Source organism: Anopheles coustani, chromosome 3 (genome assembly GCF_943734705.1).
Source record: "Anopheles coustani chromosome 3, idAnoCousDA_361_x.2, whole genome shotgun sequence".
Lineage (NCBI taxonomy): Eukaryota > Metazoa > Arthropoda > Insecta > Diptera > Culicidae > Anopheles > Anopheles coustani.
In genome coordinates this window covers 68,976,484-69,001,634 of record NC_071288.1, presented here as the reverse complement: position 1 = coordinate 69,001,634, position 25,151 = coordinate 68,976,484, and the positions used below count along the sequence as shown (strand labels likewise).

General features: G+C 44.0%; 1 protein-coding gene across 7 annotated transcripts in view; it reads right to left on the bottom strand.

Annotated features, from left to right (window-relative positions):
- LOC131272743 (MOB kinase activator-like 2) overlaps positions 1-25,151 on the bottom strand; it is a 164,969-nt gene that overhangs the window by 48,851 nt on the left and 90,967 nt on the right. For 2 of the 7 annotated variants that reach the window (XM_058274588.1, XM_058274589.1), the window contains exon 2: positions 10,489-11,160. The exons of 3 other annotated variants lie outside the window; for them this stretch is intronic. In XM_058274588.1, coding sequence (XP_058130571.1) covers positions 10,489-10,670 — 182 coding nt within the window. In that variant the 5' untranslated portion in view covers positions 10,671-11,160. The remainder of the gene's footprint in view (positions 1-10,488; positions 11,161-25,151) is intronic. 2 more of the 7 variants (XM_058274590.1, XM_058274591.1) reach the window with 1 other exon arrangement.

The window sequence follows — 25,151 nt, the reverse complement described above, 5'->3', positions numbered from 1 at the left end:
AGAGCTGTGAAAACAATTTGGGCAACTATTTCTACATTGTCGGCCATGTTTCGCGTTTCGTCTTGATAAGATTCTGTATGAACGTAATCATCACCAAGACGACCCTTTCCGGCTATTGGCTATTTGTGTCCTACAGCAACACGCAGCAGGACAACGAGAAGATTGTGCAGGACATTGCCAAAAAGTATACCACCATAAAGATGCCGAACATTGAAGGCACCCCAGTGCAGAGCTGGTGGATACCGAAGAAGCGCTGCAACTGCGAGTTATACCGGGAAACACTGCAACGCGTCATTGAATGCAACCCGGTAATGTTTGAGACCCAAAAGATTCAACGGCTGAAGATGTTGGAAGACTACGGATCGGCCGACCGACGTCTGAAGTACAAACTCCTGCTTGGCATACTTCCCATCATTGACCCATGGTACATTACGCTGCCGGTTCAGCTTTTCATAGTCGCTGCTGGGACCTTTTCTTTTTTCGTTGTAGGAACATTGCAAAATTCATCAGAAGAGTTTTAAATTCTTGGTTCGTAATGTCAATCTGTGACACAACCTTCAATCGTCAGTGATTTAGAAATCAACTTTTTTATCAGGAAATTGGTAAATGCCGTTGTTAACACTTTGCCGTTAGGCAACACTATAAGGTGTCCAAAGACTATATCGATTTCCAGCCGATCACATTAATTTGGAGTCACCTGACAGCATTCACATCATAATGGATGCAAACGAACTTCACAACGCGCGTTGCTGTACGTACGCATATTAGAACGCAGAATGAAAGAGAGGGCATCAACAAGCCGTTCCCATACGCGAAGGGATTGCTGTAAATGCGTCTGTCGTAAAATGACACCGTGAACCGTGCGGACGTCTAAATGTTAATACTGAGATAATAATAAAGTCGCGTCCAAATGCCAAATTTTCATTTCCAATCAATTTATTTGAATTCAACAAATAATCTCAATTAGTCAAAATATCATATGAAAAGCAATGTGTTTTAGCATCGGGGATCGGTGATGGTTTCTATTCAATGGTTTGGATCAAGTACTTAAGAAATAAGTTTCTAATGATTCAACCGTAACTATGTGGAGCCGTTGCTTTGTACACATGCTCAGATAAGACAAACATGGTCAGAGAATAAAACGGAAATTCTCTTCATCCAAACCGACGCCTTCACCCAAATATAACCTTTCGGATGTGTGCCGCAACCTGTAACGTTCCCAGTATATGACGAAATCGGTAATGCCTGCTCAAGACCATTTTTGGTGCTCCAGGAAAGTGTATACGAATTGAACTCTTCTACCAGTCCAATGCCGTCTACAAGGATTGCTGTTGCATTGATCATTTCCACACAGTTCGTCTACTGCTTGGCCTACAGTGGAATGTAAATCAATTCCCTACTGGACGTTGACGAAGCAGTCCCACCGCTAACAGCTTAAGGTAAGGGAAGTAACAAGAAACCAGCACCTAGCGTCAGACAGCGTATGAAACGGAAAACCCAGAGGTCAAACCTCGCAACCGGCAACCGAGAGTATGGTGTGTACGCATTCATATCAGGCTTAACAAACGATTTACGTGACAAGGGCACTCCCAACGAAAGATAGTACTAGTGATCGCCGCAGCCGGAAGGTGTTAAGGTGAGAAAATAAAACCCCAATGAAAATTTAAAAACTGGAACCGCCTTATGCACCAACCGACAGCGGAAAGGTGCGCGCGTGCAGTCAGATCATAACAATAATTTCCGCACAAGAGGGCCACCGGAAAAGTGCATGTCGTAAGGCAAAAACGGGAAACAGCACGACCTCTCCCGTCAAGGTCGTTGGGTTGTTGGTCACAGGGAGTTGAAACCATTTTCTACACCACCATCGAAACCCAACGCTTGCAAATTGTCAGGCCGCAATAAAATCGTTTGAACATATTATGCATTAGCACAAAAGGCAGAAATAAGAATCGCATAAAATAATAAGCTGACGAATGCTATAGCAGAAGAAAGATCCGCTAGAGGTAAAGCGAACTTAATGGGTCACCACATGAACGTGGCTAACGGAATGGAAATAGTGCAGTGCTATGATATGCGTACGAAGGTCTGCAGCAGGTTTACTTTATCCCGAGTTTATACATAATATGCCGCAGAAAGTGAGATATAATTTAAATGAACTAAAACCTGGTTTGCCAAACCAAAAACAAATATCTACTTCTAAGAACTGATCTTAAACATGTAGGCGTTTGAAATGGTCTATCACAAACTGTATATTACATTCTTTACGCAATTGTTGGATAAACAGAACTCAAGTTCTAAGAATGAAGATGTCGCATTTCGTAAGGTGTACAAATCACAGAGCAACCTCTTCAAGATAATCATTCCTTGTATTTCCGACACCACACTTCCGACGCAACTCGTAGGCCGCAAATGTCTTTTGTGGAGGTAACGTTAAACATCCAGCACCTTTTCCCTTGTTCACGTCTTTCCAACCAGAACAGAATCGCGTGACGCTTTGTACCACTCGACGTCGTATGGATTATTTTCTACCGAGTGAATGTAATAAGCCTCGAGTGTGTACCTCGAGAGTGGGTCCGGATGGAAATGGAACACCAACGGAACGGGATGTGGTGGTGCGCTTGGTAAACAAAACAATTAACCTTCGCGTCGCACACTTTGGCGCACCACTACACCGTGTCACCGTGTCATGGTGGGGTACCCGTCAAGTACTTGTTGCTGGAAACCCCTTAGATATGGAAATGTTCTATGTTGCATCCTTCGAAATGTGATCCAATCGGGTTATAGATTGTGAGAGATGTGTGAAGAGCCTATAAGACAAATAAAGTTCATCAACTCCCAATATTTACGATAGCCAAATAAATACCCTCCGAGTGCTAGTACTAAATATCTTACGGAAACTTTTCCAGAGTCGCGATGATTCGGATGTCCTCCAGAAATCACCCAGCTCTGCCAGCAGACTTGCCTACTAACTACGCTGCAAAGAACGAAGCTCTCACAGTACATCGCCCGCAATTGCTGCGTGCGCAGTTACCGGAACAGTGACTTTCCGGTTCGGACGGTCTTCACTTCACAGCTCCAAACCGAACCGTCTCGACTCGGCTTGCTTGTGCGCGCCTCACGCGATCATACCCAAAGCACGCGCTGATCTACGCCTTCTCGGCGACACGGTCGAGCACGGTGCAGCTAACGGCGCAAACTCCCGGAACAAGCACGACAGCGCGGAGATCAGATAACTTGCGCGGTGTGCGAACCATGTGACAGTTTGAAAACAGCGAGCTGCACGCACGCGACACCCTACCGGACATGACGGTGGGCGGAGACGCAAATTAGGCCCGTGCGCGAAGTGATATTTATAATTGAAGGGCTCCTTTCAAACTCGTTTCCCAACCCTCCGCTAACCACAGCGGGAGTAAAAGAAGGTTTGTTTCTGGTAAGTACACATTCTAAACTTATTCCATTTGTGGATAGTTGTTGTTATCCCAAAGCTACTTGCCGCACAGGAACTTGACGTCGCTTTTAATGACAGTTACTTTCTATCCTCTAGTTGTTTTCCGAGCAATCTATTAACAAATCCGCTTGATCATCCACTTACCTGAAAGTAAAGGAAGAGCAAAGTGAAAGCATAAGATAAAAGTACAACAACCGTATAGAAGCTAGTAAAACGATCCAACAGAACTTTGGTCAGATGGGAGATAGAATTTATTTTGAAATTAACATCAACCTCTGTTCTCGAACTTAACAGAACTCGAGCGAAGATATTTCGAAATATAAATTATTCACAGAGCACTTAATGCACAAGGATCGCTCAGACATTAACAGGACAATAACGATTCCAAGAAAGATTGCAACAGTCTTGGAATGTTACAGGAATAGAACCATGCTTCGTAGTGTAATATGAACTTCCAACACCGTTCTATTATTCAATAGATAACGATATTTTCATCACTACCGTATGTCAGCAAATCAACCCTGTTTCAGTTCTGATTCAGCTAGCATGGCATCCACACCGATCAATACTGCTACTCGAATCCTGTCGATGTTCGTTCTCTTCAGCTGCTGCCACGGACTGTGTGAAGTGGAAGATTTTTCCCAACAGAACGCTTCAGACATCATTTGTCGGAACCAAACCGGCTTCGTTGAGCTCTACCCAATCGCATTTCATCCTCCCGGACTTTCAGGCAATGACGAACCCTATCTGTTCCATACAGGTGGCATTACCTTCGGATGCTTGAAGTTCATCATCCATTGCGGTGCGTCGAGCTTCGAGCTGCGTTGCCAAAACCTATCTGCCATATACAACATGCAGCACGTTTGCAGCAATGACAACGCCGACATACGGCGTCAAGAGAAACAAGAGCTGTGACAACAACTCGGGCAACCATTTCTACATTGCCGGCCATGTTTCGCGTTTCGTCTTGATTAGGTTCTGTATGAACGTAATCAGCACCAAGACGACCCTTTCCGGCTATTGGCTATTTGTGTCCTACAGCAACACGCAGCAGGACAACGAGAAGATTGTGCAGGACATTGCGAAAAAGTATATCACCATAAAGATGCCGAACATCGAAGGCACCCCACTGCAGAGCTGGTGGATACCGAAGAAGCGTTGCAACTGCGAGTTATACCGGGAAACACTGCAACGCATCACCAACTGCAAACCGGCAATGTTCAGCAAACCAAAGAATCAACTGCAGAAAATGTTGGAGGACTACGGATCGGCCGACCGACGTCTGAAGCACAAACTCCTGCTTGGTGTATTTCCCGTCATTGAGCCATGGTACATTACGCTGCCGGTTCAGCTTATCATAGTCGCTGCTGGGACCCTTTCTTTTTTCGTTTTAGCAACATTGCAAAATTCATCAGAAGAATTTTGAATCCTCCACATTACCGGATTGCATGCTTTAGAATAAAACATCAACATTGGCTGTTAGTTCTTTGGCTAGTAATGTAAATCTGTGACACAAGCTTAAATCGTTAATGATTTTGAAAAGACCGATAGGTTCCAACGATCTTTTTCATCAGGAATTTGGTAAATGCCGTTGTTAAAACTTTGCGGTTAGGCAACACCGTACCGTGTCCAAAGACCGTATCGATTTCCAGCCGATCACATCATTTTGGAGTGAGTCACCTGACAGCATTCACATTATAATGGATGTAAACGCACTTCACAACGCGCGTTGCTGTACGTACGTCGAATCCAGAATTAACGAGAAGGCATGGCAAAGAAAGCAAATGAGCCAGTCGGAAAGTGACACCATAAACCGTGCGGACGTCTAAATGTTAATTCTAAGATAATAATAAAGTCTCGTCAATATGCCCAGTTTTCGTTTCTAAGAAATTTATTTCAAATTAACAAATACTCCAAATTGACCAAAATATCATATGAGACACAATGTATATCGGTGATCGGTGATGTTTGCTATTCAATGATTCAATGAAAAACTATTGTATCCCTGGGGTATCACATACGCTCAGCGGTTGTAGCGCTACCTAAGTAACCGTCCAAACTAGCATACAGACGGAACCGCTGGTTTGTTAACATGTTCAGATAAGACAAACATGGCAAAAGAATTAAACGGCAGTTTCCTTCGTCCAAACCGACGTCATCACCCAAATATAACCTGTTGGATATGTCCCGCAAGCTGTAACGTTCCCAGTAGATGGCGAAATCGGTAATGCCTACTTAAGACCATTTTTTGGTGCCCAGGAAAGTGTATACGAATTGAACTCCTCTCAGTTCGACTCCTGGTGCGATGGCGTCTACAAGGATTGTTGTTGCGTTGATAATTTCTACACCGTTCGTCTACTGCTTCACCTACAGTGGAGTGTGTGTAAACGCAATTCAAGATGGAAATGCATGGGAAACGATTTGTCGCAACCGAATCGGCCCCGTAGAGCTGTATCCGATCGCGTTCCACCGGCCCGGACTTATGGGAACCCATGAGCACGATTTGTTTCGTACAGGTGGCACCTCCTATAGCTGCCTGAGGTTTGTCATGCGTTGTGGAACGATGCAGTTCGAGCTACGTTGTCAGAACGTGTCGGCCATCTACAGTATAAGTCCACCCCATCTTACAATTGGTGATAGCAACATCATCTTAACGGGCACGCACAACTTTTCCAAGCCGAAGAATTGCAGCAACGAGTTTACGAATCATTTCTACTTCGAAGGCCATGTGTCGCGATTTGTCCTGATTCGATACTGCATCAATGTGCTGCACAAAAACGAAAACATAATTGGATACTGGTTGTTCGCAGCGTACAAGAACACTCAACGGGACAATCTGAATGTTATGCAATACGTCACAAGAAAGTATCCAACGTTCAAGATGGCGGACACGAACAGCACAGCGGTTCAACTGTGGTGGAATCGACACAAGCACTGTCAGTGCGAGCTTTATGACAACTACATACAACGCGCCGCCAGATGCAGTCCGCCACTGTTCACCAGTTCCGAGTTGGTTGAAAGAATGCTGGCGATGAACATAGTACCCAAAGGTGAATCCAAAGGACCACATCCCACCACCGCCATTCGATGGGTCGTGACGGTACCGGTACAGATTATGTCAGGATTTTTAGGAGCGCTTCTGTCCTACCTATTTGCGAAGTACAATGATTCGTTCGTATACTTCTAAAGAAAATAATGCAAGCACCTGTTCTTGTAAAGAAGTTAATAATAAAAAAACTATCAAGCAGAAAAATACTTAATGATGAAAATATTATTTGGAATCCTAGAACTAGCCAGTTGAGAGTTCGCGGAGAATTCAGACACGCTGGATTTGTCGCTTGCCTATACGTCATAATACCGATATTTGATGTGTACAGCAAACAGCTGATTTTGAAGACTTCGCTATGCGTCACAAAACTACTGAAAGCGTTCAAACTAACATTCGGAAATACGATAAGAGATAAAGTGAAAACGATACCCCAACTGTGACATTGCACAGACACGCAACATAAGCTAAAGGGCTTATAAGACCTTTACCCTATGTGTACATGGATAGTAAAGTCCAGTTCTCTCGTACAGGAGAGGGTCCGTTCCGGAATTCGACTCCGCGCCGTCGATTTGGTGAAGCCCCGGCGCTCATGGGCCGATTTTCTAACCGGCGCTACGGCTCGGCTGTCGCGGACTCCCAATAGCTAAATTATTCAGGACATTTCACTAACATCTGTCCTTGTCCCAAGACAATTAGGATAATGTACATTCTTAAAAGGTGCATTACCTAGTTGAAACGACGGAACTGAACGAGCAGGTCTCAGTTCGCACGATGCTGTTCACACGTATTGTCGTTGGGCTTCTTATTTTGATACCCATTCTGTTCTGCTACCCTTACAACGGAGTTTGCAGAGAGGAAATTCCCGACGGGAGTGCAAGAGAAATCATTTGCCAGAATCAGACCAACGCCGTGCGGCTGTATCCAATCGCCTTCCAGCCGCCCGGTGTCGGAGGAACGGACGAACATGATTTGTTCCGCACAGGCGGCATCGCCTACAGCTGCCTAACGTTCGTCATGCACTGCGGAACCGCATACTTCGAGCTGCGATGTCGGAACGTGTCGGCCATCTTTAGGATCGGTACTCCACATCCGGTGATGGGATATCTTGAAATCGTTTTAGCGGGCACGCCAAATTTCACCAAGACCAAGAGTTGTTCCAGCATGCAACCCAGACTGTTCCATATCGAAGGTCATGTGTCGGAGTTTGTTTTCATCCGCTACTGCATCAATGTACTGCGCACGCAGAGAAACATCATCGGGTACTGGTTGTTTGTGTCGCTCAAAAATTCCCGACGAGACAACGAGAAGGTTTTGCAGCATATTACCAGCAAGTATCCGATCTTCAAGCTACCGAGTACTGTGAAGAACGAGATGGAACCAATGTGGTGGATTCCGAAAAGGCGCTGCAAATGTGAATTGTACGAGAACTACATGGAACGCGCAATCAGATGCAATCCACCGATGTTTGATGGAACGGCCAGAGGGTCGGATATTCTGGAAACGCTGGGGGAAAACTATAAGTCTCGAAGCAACTTCATCAATCCATCCTACATACTATTCCAGTTCGTTTTCATTGTTACAGGAGCGTTCGGAATGTATGGTTTTGCAGTACATCAGAACATGAGACAAGATATTACTTCAGTACATTCATCACAATTTAGTTTCGACTGATGAAATTGAAATTGATAAGTGAACCATACCAAGTGCAACCAATGTAGTGCTTATGAATGATGTATCGCCATTAGAAGTACTAATGACACTGGGAGAAAAACTAATCTTGACACTATCTAGTGGTTTAGCCAACAGTGTAGTCTACATATCAGCGGATATGAGTTTCGATACACTTCCTCCGAAGCCTTCTGAGCAAATTTCAGCAGCACAAGTACAAAACCAAGCAGAAAGAACTGTGAGAAAGTGTGTTGCTTACTCGGTTCGTAAGTTTTCTCCTTGTAGCTTCGGTTCCCACCGCTGTTTTTCATTGCAAGCCACAACACAAACCAACGAAGCATTTGAACGAAAGAACCCAATGCTATACGCTGCCCCCCAGAGGCAGTTTCAGGGTAATTATGATCTGTTTCTCTTACTTCGTCATAGACTCCCATCGACCGCAGGTAAATAAGCTTCGTCAGCAAGATGTAGTTCAACGAATCGATGATCTTAGGCCCATCTTTGATCTTTTGCCACTCCGCAGCCTTTTGCTTCTCCCCGAACGGGCTAACCAACAAATGGCGATCGTAGGTTGTGCAGCAAGCAAGCGTTGATGCTGACTCGGAAAATATTGACCACCTCAATCGATCAAGCGATCGTTCACCTAAAGTTCGAGTTCTAGTCGTGTTTCGTTTCATGAGAACCAGAAGTTACGCCAGCTAGAAGTGTAAATAAAACCATCAACGGTGAACCAGCGTTTGGGACGAGACTTCTTTATAATAGTGGTAGTACCTAACATTAGTATAACTATAGCTAACTATAGCCAAAGAAGTTCTAACTTCGACGAATGCTTGTAGATTTGCGATAATTCCATAGGAACCATCTGGTATTCCGTGTCAAATGCGACAGTCTTTAACAAATAAAAACAGAGTTAAGCTCAACATCTGCACTGACAAAACCAGTACACTTCCCCTCCTTCCACTTGGAATGTGACGTTCGCTTGCGGAAGAAAATATGAAACAAAGCTAAAAGCCCCCGAAAAGGAAATACCCTCTTCTGAGTGGTGGAAAAAACAACTTTTTTTCTTCCTGTTAAAAATAATAACGAAAACGGTAAACTTTGCTATGATCAATTCGACATAGCGTTTCGCGGTTGAGCTTTTATGGGCACAACAAACAAACGGAATGAGATTTATGTGTCACTGAAAAGGGCGTTCGTGGAGGAGCGCAAAAGTATGACGGGAAGAAGCATGGGCTGACGTTTATTATATTTTTTTCAGGCTTTTCCAGCAGCGCACAAAAGCGGAAAACAAAAAATCGTGAAGAGAAAATGTAGATCGTGGGATGATATTTGGAACGAGCGCCCGGTGGAAGCTTCAGTGCGAGGCAACAAAAAGTAAGAAGGTAGAAAGAAACCGAACCTCATGATCAACCGGAGCGTGGAAAATTGTCTTGCGGACGAGGGCAACGATCGGGGGAGTAGAGTCAGGGAAAGAAAATAGACCGATCAGGTTAAGCGGACATGGTTGGAAATATGCGCGTTTTTACATTATTTTCCATTTTGGTTAGGTGTTTCTTAGCTTCACAAAAATATGACGAGTTCAGTTTCATAGCTTTTTTCCGACGGTAGTGTACATAGAAATATGACTAAAATAACATAACAGGTTTTGCCACCTTTGTTCAGCTCTAACCCACCGATGACTAAAATAGCTCATCAACTGTTGTCTCTAAAGCAACTGGTATTGAAAAAGCTCATCTACTGTTGTCTCTAACTCATCTGACTTTGCCTCTAACTCATCTGACTTTGCCTCTAACACATGTGACATTGCCTCTAACGCATCTGGGTTTGTCTCAAGCCGAAAAACAAGGAAAAAACAAAAAAAAATGAAGTTATACTTTTTATACGAGCATGCAAACGTATGTCAACTAAGAAGGCTGCATTGTGGTGTTCAACTCGGCGGCATAAACGTACTTGCTTGGATCAATGAATGTCACTTGACAGCTATGATAGTGCGTTTATGCCACCGGTTTGCTCGAATGAAAAATATACGCAAAATTGTTCAAAAATACATAACAATAGCTTTAAAGAATACACAAATAATAATGTTTATTGTTCTTGGAGTTTTACAACGTAACATAACCACAATTACTTTGTTTATTCTCTGTTTTTCGGCTTGAGACAACCCAGATGCGTTAGAGATAAAGTCAGATGAGTTATGGACAGCCAATTTCTTTCAATACCAGATGCTTTAGAGACAACAGTTGAACAGCAGCGTCGCTTAGTAGTATCCTTAATTGAATCCCCAGCATATTCCTTCTGGTTTAAAATGGCGAAAAATACTTACGCTACTAATCCGCCGAGAAAAGCGACCGGTCCACCGCCGATGAGCCGTATTTTCCGGTGACAGGAATCGAACAGTGACGGACGGGCGTGGGGTGGCGACGAGGCGTGACTGTGCAGCCCCATCACGCCACCTCCCCCCGCACCCGGCCCGTGCCCAATCAGATGGCCCGGTGAGCGAAGCATCGCCTTCAAACGTTCGCGCAACTTGCTCAGCCGGAAGAGCGTATCCTCCAGGATCGTTACCGGTCACCAACACCACCTCCCTCCACCACCCCGCCTTTGCGCCGTGGACCCAATACCAACCCCTGGACGAGGGAGGTTAGTTTGCTGGTGCAACACGAAAAATGGCAAACCGCGAACGAGTGCACGTGCCGCTTTTTCCGGAAACGGTTTTCCGTTTTTTTAGAACTTTATCTTTTATGATCGCGCACGAAGGAAACCCCGCAACGGAAAGGATACAACGGAAACAGTAAACCAAAAATCAAAACGACCACTCCCTCGCGGCACTGCAGCCAGTACGGCACCACACATGGACACAATTGGGACGAAGAGGCCAAGCGGAAATATAAATATATGCTTCTGATTTGCTTTTCTCTCGCTGCTTTTTTTTCACGCCACTTTCACTTGATTTTTCAACGGATTTTTCTTTCTCACTCGATCACTGACGGCGCTGCTGTAGGGCGGAGAAAATGCGACGTAGGGAAAATGTTGTAGAGCTGTTGCGGTGGAGAGTGGGGGAAAGATTGCAGAATCGCAGCTAGAATGTCCTTATTGATAACACCGATTTCATACCGGGATCATCCTATTTTGTTTTGCCAAAAACAACCCTTTGTAGAGTTTATCGCAGTAAAAATGGAAAAGTTTGTTTGTTTTCCTTCCCGTATCACAAAACTCACAGCACTTAACGCACGTAAATGGAAATGAGAGTGAAAATAGGATGTGAAACGGTGCACAAGGCGCACAAAAGGAAAATCGGAAAGCAGAAAAGCAGCCAGCTTGATGGAAAAACTATCACGAATGGGCACACGTGAGACCGCCGTTCCATTCCGCACACTTTCGAATTCACATTCGCTGCCGCCGTTGTTGTTGCGTTTGATTGTTCGGATAATCGTATTGAATAAAGAAATTTAGTTACACACCAACATCAACGGTCGATCGGAGAAAAGTGAACGGTTAACGGTTAGCCAAACGTCGTGGAAAATGTCAGTAAAGCTTGATTACACCATATCGTTGCGGTATCGTATCCCGGCGTACGCATGGAAAGTCTTTTCGCGAGCGCGAAAACACACGGTGTGAATGGTGCTTTTGAAACCAGAGGAGAAGAGTTTGTGCCACTCCGGAGGAGAGTTCAATTATCGTGGCCGAGAAGAGTAAACTAGGAGAAAAAAAACAATCGTCAATGTACGACATTACCAATCAAGAAACATCGAAGGCATTTATCTTTTCCCAGACAAGATTTCATTGTTTTCTAGTAGTCATGTTCGATGTTTGAACCTTATTACTTTGATAAAGGCTAGCGGACAAACAACATTGAGCATTCCGGCTCTGATGACAAACCGACACGATTCGATATTTCTTTAAATTGCATAAATTTTGTGAAAAATGAAAGGAGGCCATTAGGTTATTATTTCAACAATCAGGCCATCACGACTGTCACGAATAAAATAATTGAACGATGAAGATCACGAAGTGTCGCGCAAGATTTAGCGTTATCTCGTCATGAACTTAAGCTTAGTACTTAATTTATAAATAAAATAAACGCGTACGATCACTTTTACACGATATAAATAATGCTTGCATCAAACCAGATGAGTATTTTATGTAACGTAAAGTGTTAAAATATGTTATCACTCTTGTTCAACGTCTGATCGGTTAAAACATGATCATGCTTATACCCCTCTCACACGCCGCACTTTGGGCTCGCGAGTGGAACGATTTCAAAACAATAGAATCCGTTTCAGCGCACGAGAAATTCGAGATCATGACAATGTGCTTGTGGTTTGGCATTTAGAGGGATTTACGGAGAACTGCGTGCCCCTTTCGGAGGGAAATAAACCCAACCACAATGCACGCATGTGTCTCGGGTCTCAAAACTGTATTTACGCGCTTAAGATAGGAGCAGAAGAAACAAACAAACGCTAGGCTGAGTTTGCGCAAGCTTGTTAACAATCATAAGCTATCGTACGTTCATCTGGCGTAAGACGAAGGGCGTCATCGGCTCTCTCTCCTCCCAAACCCTTTTCCCCAAACATTGAGGCGGCTTCCCGGCCAGCTGTGTGTGTGTGTACTGTTTTGTTCTCGCGAGCTGCACTGTGTCACGTGCGAGATTTTCTGTACCAAAATCCAACAAGAAAAACGAGCCCGAAACATGAGACGTGCATCAACCTTCAGAGCGTGATAATGGACCATACTGTTTCCGTGTCCGTTTTCCCCCCGCTGGCATGAACCAAACACGGATACATTGTACATTTTATCCCCAGTGTATGTTCCGTACCATCCGAGCGTAAAAAGAATTAAAGAAAAAACAAACATCAAGGCAAACCAAGCCAAAAAACAAAATGTCCGCATTCGAATGTCTCTTTTCGGGTTCGGGAGACAATAGACACCCGCGCTACGCCAACGAAGCCGCAAAAGTGCAATTAAAAATGCTTTTCGGCGACAACCCCACGCTCGACGCCCGCCATCTTGATTGTCCTGCAAATACAATCGGTAAAGGCAAAAAACGGTAAAGCAAAACACGAAAGATACTATTGTTTGCAAGCTTCTTGTTCGTGTTTCCTCTGATCACGGCGAGAGATAAGATAAAGATCCATTTCAAGGACTCACCAAAGAACCAACTAACTTCAATGGTCTAGGAAACGTGTCAACGCACAGAAAGACAATTTTTTACAGCTTCTTTAGCTATTCTAGGTTTATCAACAGTTTTTGTGAACCTTAGATCACCTTCTAAATCGTTTATGTAGTAAAAACAAGTATTTCGAGGTTATAGCTAATGCATTAGTAGTTCAGAGTTTACATTTGGAAAGAAATGAGGTCATCCAACAAATAAATAGGCGTTTTTGTCTCTCTGCTATTATTTTCTTATCACTGCTTTGGCATCGCTATCATATGAGTGACATTGCAATAGTAAACTATCACGGGACATTACTCATTAAGAATATAAATTAACAATATCAAATTCAACTGGGTAACAACGAATAGTTAAAATCTGCGCAGTTATGTGAAGAACAAAGAGTATAAGCTGAAATACCTTGCAAACGGTACTGGTGGGCAAAGAAAATTCCAAATCCATGGAGCATGCGGCCGTGTAACAGTAAACTTCACAAAACAGGAGATAGGGTTCAGTGGTTTCAGAGCAGGATTAAAAAAAAGAAAAAATAGTAAAACTTTATTTGCCCACAAAACGTTGGAAGAACTTTACGATCATCATCCGATGCGCGCCACATTTTGAAACCGGCGCGATGATCGGAAAAACATTGAACGGGAATTCAAAATCCGATATGCAACACGCCGCTGATGGGCTCCGTCGATAATTGATCCGTAGAAAATATAATCAGAGATGAGACGACGGCAGGCTGTGGTAAAAACGAAACAAACAGTCTACGGCTAGGAAGGTTGAACATCGGATCGGCTAAAACCGCAACGAATCACTTGTTCCAGTTTGAAACGTGATGCCGTGGACGCGTTCCGTTTGAAACGTGATTTTGGGTACGCTAAACTCGCCGGATTATGGGTGGTAGTAGTTCTGATTTGTGTAGTTTGTTTTTTGAGGGCAATTTGTACTGCGCAACTCAACGCCAACACCCGAACTACGCGATCTTTTGAAAGCCACATCTACAAATTTTAACCGGTTCAAAGTAACCACCTTTACATCACATTCCATCGCTTTCAAAATGGCATCAGATCATTACAACGTACCACAACGTTGTTCCAATGAGGAAGTCATTTCTCGGGTAAACAAAGAACCAATTTCTTCGATCATGTCCGGACCACCATACGGACATTACAATTTATGCGCTATCGAAAACAGTCCTTCCGCAAAATGCGGAATAAAAGTGAGAGTGTGGCTCAACGAAGGTGTAGCCCCCGGACAAGTTGGACTACTAGCTTTAGTGGCCTGATCCGCCCGTGACCACTCGGAAGAGCCTAGCAATGGCGTCAATGGGCCGCGCTGTGTTTGTCGGCATGAGTGACGGCATAATGGAACTTGTGTGTTGCTAACCAACCAGCACCATTTAGCGTCTCCTGCAGCAAAAGTCCAGGTGGTGAATGATCGATGTCAAGGAAATGAAGAAAACGTACAGAAGAGAAACCCCTGGAGTCTGCAAAAGGAGGCACAGTACACTGACGTTCCGTTCATATGCAGTGAGTTGGGGTGTGCGGTTAGGTCCGACGATGGTCAACATACCGCCTTCACTTTGTACTGGACCAAGAAACGCACCTCAGGCGAACCACAACAATACGCTCCCAACAAGGAAGCAGCAGTTATTCGTTGTTGTAGACCCGAGCCGTCTTGTTTTACGCCACCGGTTGGTTGGCCAACAATTGGCTTCAATAGCAGCACGACGATCGCGGAGATAGAGGAAATCATCGGACTCTGATTAATTGCCTTCGTGCAATCGGTAACCTACCGTCCGGAGCAGAGGTCGTACCGGAGTTTGAAGCACCGGCTTGGGCAGACAGTCACGCACCGTGCTTCAATCAGATGCTCCTGCTACCAAGGTATCTGATGGATGGCGATGGTTACGAGCCTCCCAACAATGGAGGCAACCGAGCAAGAGCGAGTGGCGAGTCGCCTCCCGCCATTTCTGGACAGAACGCCACAGCGGGGGTGCTACATTGTATTGGGGAGCGAAGGTGTCTTAACCGTCGCGGCACCGCTCTTTCGTAAGCGATCACGATCGGACGTTTGCACGATTCTTCGCTAGAGTCCTCCTCTATGAGTCCCTACCAACGTTTTCCGCCTATCAACTCTGAGACTGTTGGGACTTCGAAAGTCTATATCGTCTACATCTCCACCCGATGAGCCGAAGGTATCTCAAGACAACAATCCAGTTTCAGTACGGCGCAGTATATGTCACGATTGTATCTTCTAAGAAGGCACCGCCGCGAACGTGATGGTTTAGTACAGATTGGAGTATCACGTCATGGACGTCAGTGGGATCTCTCGTGCGAGAAAATTAGCTGCCCCTCGTAAACCACCGACAGATCACAATCGGTCTCAGCTCTTGTTGACGGAAAGCGACCATTTATCAGGAGTGGGAAATATACAGGAATTGTTGCGAATAGGCGATAGTATCCAGGTAGTGATATCTTAATAAACCTTCTGCCAGAGATGGTATTATTGAAACTGAAAATATTTCAACTGTGCCACTTGCCCATAACCTTAGAACTCGCTGCGTAATCACGTTCACCAATGGGGCAGTGCCAAAAGTTGAACCTCCAAGGTCACACGAAGAGCCAAGCCCTTTTCCAATTTGGAGGTCTCCACCTAGTGCTTGATCCACATAGGCGGAAAAAAGACCCATACGACGGTGACGACGTCAGCAGGCCATTCACGAAGGCTCACGAGGCCATTCGTGGCATAGCTCACGTAATTTCAGGTAATTCTCTCACGCTCATAAATCCTTCGTCACGGAAAAAAACATCACCCAGCTAAAAAACAAACCTGCCAACATGGTACCATAATTACCACACCGGCGAAGCCTCGATGTTTGCCTCACGTTCCAAGAAGGCACTCGCTCACCGCGAAAAGCACTGTTTGAAGTTGCATCAACGAGCGACGGTGGCCTTCCGCTTTACCCTGGCCGTATGCCGGTGTCTCGTGTCTTGCCGGGATGACTCTCAGGCTGCTCAAAACACGTGATGCAGTAATTAAAAGCTGCTCAACTCCACCGCCAAGAGCCTAACGCGTTTTTCACTGGAACCAGCGCGAGAAGCCATCGTCGTCTACCGTTCGCTATATATAGGCTGCGAACTTCAGACGAACGCATGTGTTGCGTAAAGTGTCTCTCGATGTGCTTTCGAAAGTGTGCAGATTAATTTTATCCGCCATGACATTGAGCCGTGATTAACGTGACCGATTCAATACTGACGATACTCAAATTATATTTGAAGCTTGCGATTAACCCAAAAAAACCGAATGCTGAGCGTAAGATATTGAAGTACTGAATTGTTGAACAAAGAAGGAAAAGTTTGTACTCAAGAGATATTCCAAAAGTAACCTCAAAACTCTTTCCATTCAGCAAGGACAAGACCAGTTCCAGCATTCCAAAGAAAATGAAACCATATCCGCCTATCCTGGACCAGTGCACATTCAATTCTCTTTTTTGGCACGAAAGAACTGGAAAGGGATGACTGAAGGGCGTGTTTACCAAGAATCAATTTATTTATCCAAAATGATTGATGTTAAAATATGTGGTTGTGCGTAAAAAAAAATGAATCCAAACTGCAACCCTTTTTAATGTATGTGAGACTTCTTCGCTTTACAACGATAAAATGATCATCGTTTGCCAAAAAGCCACAATGACTCTTCATAATTTTTCAAAATCAGAACCCCACTCGGTGGTCCCTTGAAGCAGTCCGTCCGCCGGCGGATGGATAGTGTTTTTTTTTGTTCGTCTTTTGACTTTTGAAACATTTTGCACCATTGAAACCGTCGTACGAGTATAAAGACGAAGAAACCCCTTTCTTATTGACTGCACAAAACAGAACATACGGGGTGAGTCGTGAGCGCTTCTCAATATCTTTCGGGATCTTTCTGGACGGAGAAGAATGTTTTTGATGATTTTTGTATAATTTATGACCAAACGTCTTTCGCTTTTGCATCGCAAACCAGAGCTGAACAGAAAACGCGCACGCATGACAGGCAAAAAGGTAAAAACAAAGCTGACCCAGCATCATCTAACACCCAAACAAAGCCCACATTCGCCGGACGAGTTGATGCGGGACAGGCGCCACACACTCCAAGCAGACGCCGCCGCGTTGCTTCCGTCACTCGTTCGGATCCAGAAAAACCGGTTTATGACCACTGCCGCTGCATGTTACTGGGCAGCACAACCAAGTGGAGAGTGGGAAGATCATGAAGATCAAGATTTTTGCCAACGGGCTTCTCGCCAGAGCTGAAAACCAATGGCGATCGGGTTTTGGGAAATCCCCTCAAACTTGGAGCTACGATGTTGGTATGGAGCTTCAACTCGAGGAAAGTTCCTAATCCGTCCAACGGTTTTAGAAATCTTAGTTCCCAAACGATACCAAGGCGGCGGATGATTTTCCCAGCCTAAGTCGTGAGTTTGATCCAATTGCTAAGCTTTAAGCTTTATCTGAATATGAAAGTCACGAAAATCTGCAATTGGAAACATTTAAAAAAAAAAAGGGGATGGGAAATTAAATAGAAGTAAGCCTAAAGGCTTTTTCCACAGGTAGCTGAAAAACAGAACAGTTACAACAACGGTAGTTCCAGTACGTAATTGCAAGCCCTCGAAGGAATTAGTCTCGAGTCACAGATTCGTTCTACTTCGGATCCAACCATAGCTGTAAGACGAACCAAGATGGCTTTTGGCCATACCAACCCTTCGATACTAGGTAGGTTCGAGAAGCCTTGGAACAACGAGACCGCCATAAGGCTACACTTAATTTGATCATTGCGCTGCCACCGGTTTCTCCAGCTGATCTCCCTCGTGGAGAGAGATCCCCAACCAACCGAAGGGCCCTCCAAATAGGCAACGGTGGCAAGAAACAAGCCCAAGCCGCCACCCTTCGCCATTTTCGTACGCCATATCGTACCATCTCGATTGATTGTCGATTGTGGAGAGGGAGAGGAGAGCTAGCTGGCATTTCGGCAGGCGATGGCAGGCGATGGGAGAGTAACCCTCTAACTGGGTTAAGCCCCTCTTAACAACTAGCCGTACGGGGTGCGGTGGTGGAAAGGCCAAATAAACTACGGTTACCCTCCACTTCTCCGGGCGCAAAGCTAATGGACATCATTTGGGGTGACCGCGAAAACTACGCCACCGAGTCATAATTGTTTTCTGGGGCTACACCAACAACAACCAACCAACCAACGGTCGCAGTTTGCGGAACCGAACTCGACTGGACGGACAATCGGACTCAGTAGCCATTACCTCTCCCTGCAGATGGCACGGCATCCACCAAAAACGGAAAACTACTTTGTGGTGTTTATTTGCTTGCCCGGTTTTTTTTCCTGCCGTCGTGGGTTTGGTCGTCCGTAAATTAGTGACATTGAAATTATGATTGCACACTCAGGACTTGTAATGAACTCGAAACTCGTGCTGCGCCGGATGAGTGCCGCGTTTCGAAGTTGCGGAGCTTAGGAGTGTTTTATTTTTCCTTCGTCGTGCCTCTTAACAAGTGAAGGGTTGGAGGAATGGTGGTGGAAAATTTGAGCAACGGCCGAGCGCCAAAGATCAGCAACTAAACAAACGATCACAACGCAATCAACTGAAGCCAGGAGAAAAAAGGGAGCTCCGAAAGGGGATTGGACGTAAATGTTTACGAAATACGCCCGGAAAAGGGAACTATTACTTTGGATGCTAATTCCTAAGTCAAATGGTAGGCCATTTATCATTTTTTTAGTGTTTGCAACATTTTAACACATTACCACTTGATTGGAAAATAGTTTTCGTTAAATTTAAATTTACGTTGAAAAAAAACAAGGTGTAGAAAGTAAAACTTTTTGAGTTCCACACTACATTTTAAAGATGTCCAGCATTTGGAGGTTCCATACCTTGGCTAAGATTTCATAAATTTTGTTAGAACTAAGAATTTAGCGAAACTAACTGTTGAGCCATAACCATAACGATAATACTCATCATGCACAGTTCGTTAATTTTGAGGTTACTTAGCGGAGCTGTTACAAATATTGCAGACGTCGGGAGATTGTTGCTATCTTTGCTACGAACTTCGCCGACGATCAAGGCTATTTTTAAAATAATTTTTTTAACGGCGTCAATATCTAATGGTAGAACTTCAATTTTTTTTGTTAATTATCATAAACATCTTGCTGTGAAGCTTGTCCACATTCAGCAAGATGTATCTATTTAAAATGAACTTGCCACACGATCGAACATCGACATAAGAGATGATATAACGAACGAAAAATCCAGTTCAAGATTTCCACTCCTGCAGCAGCGATAACAAAAAAAGCTGTGAGTTTCACAATCAGTTTACACCTTTTTCGCCATCGTGAGTTTATCTGTGTGCGGGCGATGAGAAACAATAGATACCAGCGACACACAACGTCTCTACCGTGCAAAGCAGCAAGTATAGAAACGCAATTAGTAAATACTTCAAATGACGACAGCATAACGGTTTTGTGCAGTTGTTTTCCTGTTCGATTGAAGCAAGTCGCAGATAGTTTTTATGCTCACTTTCACAGACCCGGTGAAAAACGGTTAAGTAATTGAAAATGTTCTATGTCTCAATTGTTGTTTTCAATCGGTTTTTATTTAACGTGGCATTTGAAACCGATGCCGCCTCAATGATTCATAGTCTGGAGTCTGCATCCATGGAGTCTGCATCCATTTTTATCTATCTTCAGTACATTAAAACGAGCACAATAGAGTGGAAAAAAGAAGGTGAACGAAGGATAGCTGATACATTCACCATTTTGCTGGAAGGCAGAGCAGTGGCAATCGCGAGACGCACACACAAATGAAAGAGAAGACAAAAAGACAACAGCTAAAATGCCCAAGAAAGCAACGAAAAACGATACACCCCGAGTCGGGCCTCGGTCCATTCTCATGTTCTAATTCCCAGACACGATTAGTTCGCGATCCAAATGGCATTATGACGGCGAGTCTGCGTAGTAGTAAAAGAAATAAGAACGACGAGGTCTACCATGATGGACCACCGTTCATCTTTTCTTTCTTTCCCTTTTTTTGCGGTGAAAACCAGCTACACCGCTTCGTAAAGTGACCCCAAACTGACGGTACTAGTAGAGGTCGAAAAAACGGGGGGAGAGGAACATAAAAACGATGATAGAGCGAGGAGGGAAGAGCAGAGTGAAAAATGTTTTCCCCACAATTATGGGAAATGTAGAGAAAGCGCAACGTTTTCCGCAATGACCTGTTTTTGTTTCCTTGACATTCGTTTACAAGTTTTTTACAATGGTGTTACAATAGAATTGATGAATGGAAACGGTGGAGATGCGTGTAACATTTGCGATATCATAATAAACCCCACAATCGATAGTAATCCCAGAAAAGGATTAGGATATAGATCAGTCACGATATGAAATTCTTATACCCATGTTTTATCCTTTGTACGACAAAAAATAACAGAAGAAAAATTTCCAAGCCTTTTCTTCTCTTTCCTTAGCTCTAACGGCGTAAACATTCAGGAGCGGTGTAAAATGTCCACCAGAAGTCACAAGGAGAATAAATAAGATTTATTACAGTCTCGCCCGCAATCTTCCATTTGCGACCTTGATGACCGTTAGCGGTGGCCCCGAGAGCGACCTTTGAACTCGGGCCAGCATTTTCCGTTGGCATTATAACCCAGAAAAGGTCACAAACGTCAGCAGCGAAACGGGGGTGAAAAAAAAGGAAAACTCACTTTGGCGCACCGTTCGGGGGAAAATCCGATTGGAGACTTACGATCGGCCAAAACGTTGGGAGTAGGATTATGGAGCTTAGGTTCGATAACAGACCATGGATTGGCAGAACCAGGGGGTGGGGGTCCATATTACATTTGATTGCGTTACAGGATTTACATGATTTTGACAGCAAATGTAACTGCTTCGTCTGATGTTTTGTAATTAAAATAATTCCTATTAATTTATTTTCCGCACAGTAATATTCTCATTTGTGGAAGTTCCTTTGGTAAGTAAAGGAACTAAGAAATCATAACAACTGGCCTAAAGAAAAATAATATCCATAAAAGATCCATCGGTAACAACATATCTTTTCTGTATTGCACACTTGGGTTTGTTCGTATCACCCATTTTGGAGTACGGACCAAGATCATCTGATCTCGAGTTCGTCCCATTACGGTCGATGAGGTGAACGAATGCAATGCGTTACATCATTCGAATGGCGAAAAACTCTCACACACACCTTAATTCACGGCTATCGCGCTACAGTTACCGTTACGTGCCAGACTTGTACAGAAAATCGAAGCTAAAAACCATTCAAAGGGAAGCAAAATGAAAGACCGTTCCCTTCGATGGGCTGAATATTGCCGTTCTCCAGTTTTTTCGCTGTGATGTCGCGAACCGAAGACGTCGTGACGTGGGGTGTTTGTGTTGGCCTGTCTAGGCAAGAAACCACAGGCAGCTTTTTTACCCAGTTGAGACGAAGGAAATTTTATCTAACAAATTGAATAAATTGACACTCTAGATTTCCACACTGCACAGGACTCCATGTTTTATGGTGTGCCGGTTCAAAGCTGACACTAGAGCTTCATACCAATCCCTCCTGCTGGTGTTGACCCAGTTTAAGGGTTTTCCGAAAAACCCTTGTCTGCGTGGTAATGTCGAGGAGGGGATGGGACTCGCCATACCCGCCGGAAAAGCGTTCGGTTTGATCCCATCTATATTTGATGAGCCATTTCTCACCCGAGATCAAAAGTCAATCAATTATGCAACACGAATACCGCGTCAATCCGCCAATAGACGGATACGGCATGATAGGGAAAATGCTGAAGATTCATCGTCTCTTCTATGGTGCAATAATCACCAATTGTTTTAACCATCCGAAAAAAATGTTATGCACAAAAAACGTTCCTTACTTTCAACTACAGTTAAAAAAGTGTATATAAACAATATGTGCCTTTCTTGCCACAGAATCTAACATCAGTATAGAAAAATCAACCGATCGCAAACCTCAGGTATGCATAACATTTCGCTTTCATTTTGTATAATCGGAAAATAATATATTCATTCCTTTTTAACGTTGTGGACAAATATTTAAATTTTGCGTTCTATTTTGACCCATTGCATCTTCGCGGTCAAAAACTGATCGGAACCGGTTTAATTTAGCGCGGCTTCGTTAAAAAGGGCTTGTTTTGCTTCAAATTTACAAACAGGATGACGGTGAAACACACGCGTCACACCAGCCACCTGATATCCTAAAAGCCAAAACCCCACACGGTCGCCAAAATTCGCGAACCAATAACTTCTGATACGACCCCATCCGTGGCCAGGGTGTGTATCTCATTTCCATACAGTTCTTCATTACCATGTCGGGTGGGGGCAAGTTTAGCGCCATAAAAAATCGTTCGCTTCGTTCCTCATTCGCTTGAGGTAAAATATTCAATAAGTAAAAAAATGTACCAACGTTTTGTTTTTTTACATAACCCATAATGTTCCGTCCCATATTCGCGAAACCGGAAGAAATTTAGGATATTGCCATTTTTTTCCTGTTGCTTTGGTTTTGATCAATCCCAAATCGGTGGTGCTATTACGTATTCCGCTAAAGTTTTTCCGCCGATAGAGGATCATCGGATGGCATGAATATTGATAAGTGAAGCAGAAAGCCAAACGCAAAGATGCGTGTCTTACACCGTGGATTCCAATGTTCGAACATTTCATAACAAAAATAAAAGGCAAATTTCGTAACTAATGGTGAGATTTGATAATATCTCGTCGTTTAACATTTAGTGCAGCGTTCACACGATCAGGCTTTGAGGGGATGATCTTTTTTTAAAACCTATAAATCCATACCCATTGCTTGTGGTCAGTTTAAATTCATATAATCAATACTCTAAAACAGGACCACCACAAAATCTAGCGTCTTTTAATTGTGATTTATATTCATTTTAAGGCCCTGTCAATTAGACGTACACTCCAAAAACAGAAACAGTCACGGGCAGCAAAGAGGGCATCGTTTAAGAGTGCTAGACAAACGGTTTTAAGACGATCTCTGCCCTTTGAATACCGGACAATTGTGGTGCGCTGATGGTTGACAATTTCACCGTGATTTTTCAGCTTAAGGGTCAGCTTAAACGGACAAGAAGAAAGGCAGTAAAATAAATTGTTTCTCTTTCCAACCCCACCACGGTCAAAGCGGTTATGGTTGAATGATTTGATTATAGAATTATTCATGCCTTTTGAAGAACGGTATCGAAACATTCAGTATCAGTCTATAAGACACTTTTTACAATCGTACAGGAAGCACGAAAGTGTTAATGTGTTAAAGAAACCTAAGCAAAGGAGTTTAAACAACTAGGATATTCTTTTACAAAAAGCCATTAATAAAAAAAAACATGGACGTATTAAACATGTTACTTTTACAAACAAATCACACTGCCGCAACTAACGATTGCTGAGCAAATAAAATGTTGTTACCAAGAACGTTCGTTACTCTTGTCCACTCCTTCGCGTCCAGCGGTCACAAACTCATTTTATCCTTTCGGCAACTGAATCCGCCTCCAGTTAAGCGATACCAGATGCCGAACGCGACTCGCGAACAATTTATAAATGGAGGAAATATTATTCCACGATCGATGGTTCCGGCTCGGTTGGTTCGAACGTTTGTCCGTTCGCCACGGTGGCCGGCAGGCTTGTTTGCTTGCCCGTGGGCCTCCTCTCACTAAGTTGCAAAAAAAACAATCCACGCACACAGAGTAAAGTGGTATAAAAATAAACCCACTCCAGGGTCCAGTTACTACGGAGCCAAACACAGCCTTCGTTCCTTTTGAACCTTTCCGTTCACTTACTGCTGGTTCCGCGTGTTGCATTAATTATTCTTGCTTGATTTCTCCATGATGATTATTTTTCACCCACTAAATGCTAACTCGGTCGTTCACCGACGAGGGCCAAGGTGGCGTTTTGCGGTCGTGAAAGGACACCGTGCGATCGGAGGGATGAGGCCATCGATCGAGGTGCATAGGAACCTTCGCGAACGTAAACGCATCGATCGCCTCAAGCCCAAAGTGGTAGAGATCGAAACCCATGCCTCCATTTGGTAAACGATCAGCCGACCGATCACACGGTCCGGTCGCAATTCACTTGACGGTGAAATATAACGAGTACGATAATTTTCACACCATCGTCATCCGTAACAGTAAGAGGAGCAAGCAACAATAGGGCGCTCTTAACTAGCATTAGCGATCTGTTAATTTTTCATCCCTTGTTTCAAGCGGTTCTAATCAAATGAATCATATTTCATTGCGTGATCGCAAGCGGCGCACACGTTCACGTTGCAAACGCGGAAGAATGAATCCCGGCTGCTGCTGCTTCTGCGATCAACGAACTTTCTCTGACGTGTTCTACCGCTACGGTCAACCGGGAACTGTAAAACCCATCGTTATTTCCCTCTGGTTTCAATGTTCTACGGGGTTGTTTTTTATTACTCTTTTATTCTTTACACCGGTAGTTACACCACTAACACCCATACAGACGGATGCTGAAACTGGTTGCAGAGGTGGCGAGATCGTTGCTTTCAAACAACACTGCCGTGTGGTTTCGCCGTTCTGTGTGTGTGTCGTAGTATAACGAACGTCCATAGCACCAGCAGCAGCAGCATCGGCAGCAACAGCATCAGCATAATGGTTGACCGGATAGGATGCTAACGATCAACGCTAGACTTTTCGGTAGAAGATGAGATGAGAATAATGCGACAGGTGTGCACATTGATGGATGGTTTCTTTTCGTACACTGCTTTTTTTTCTTTAAACGAAACCTTTCCACCAACACGATTTGAG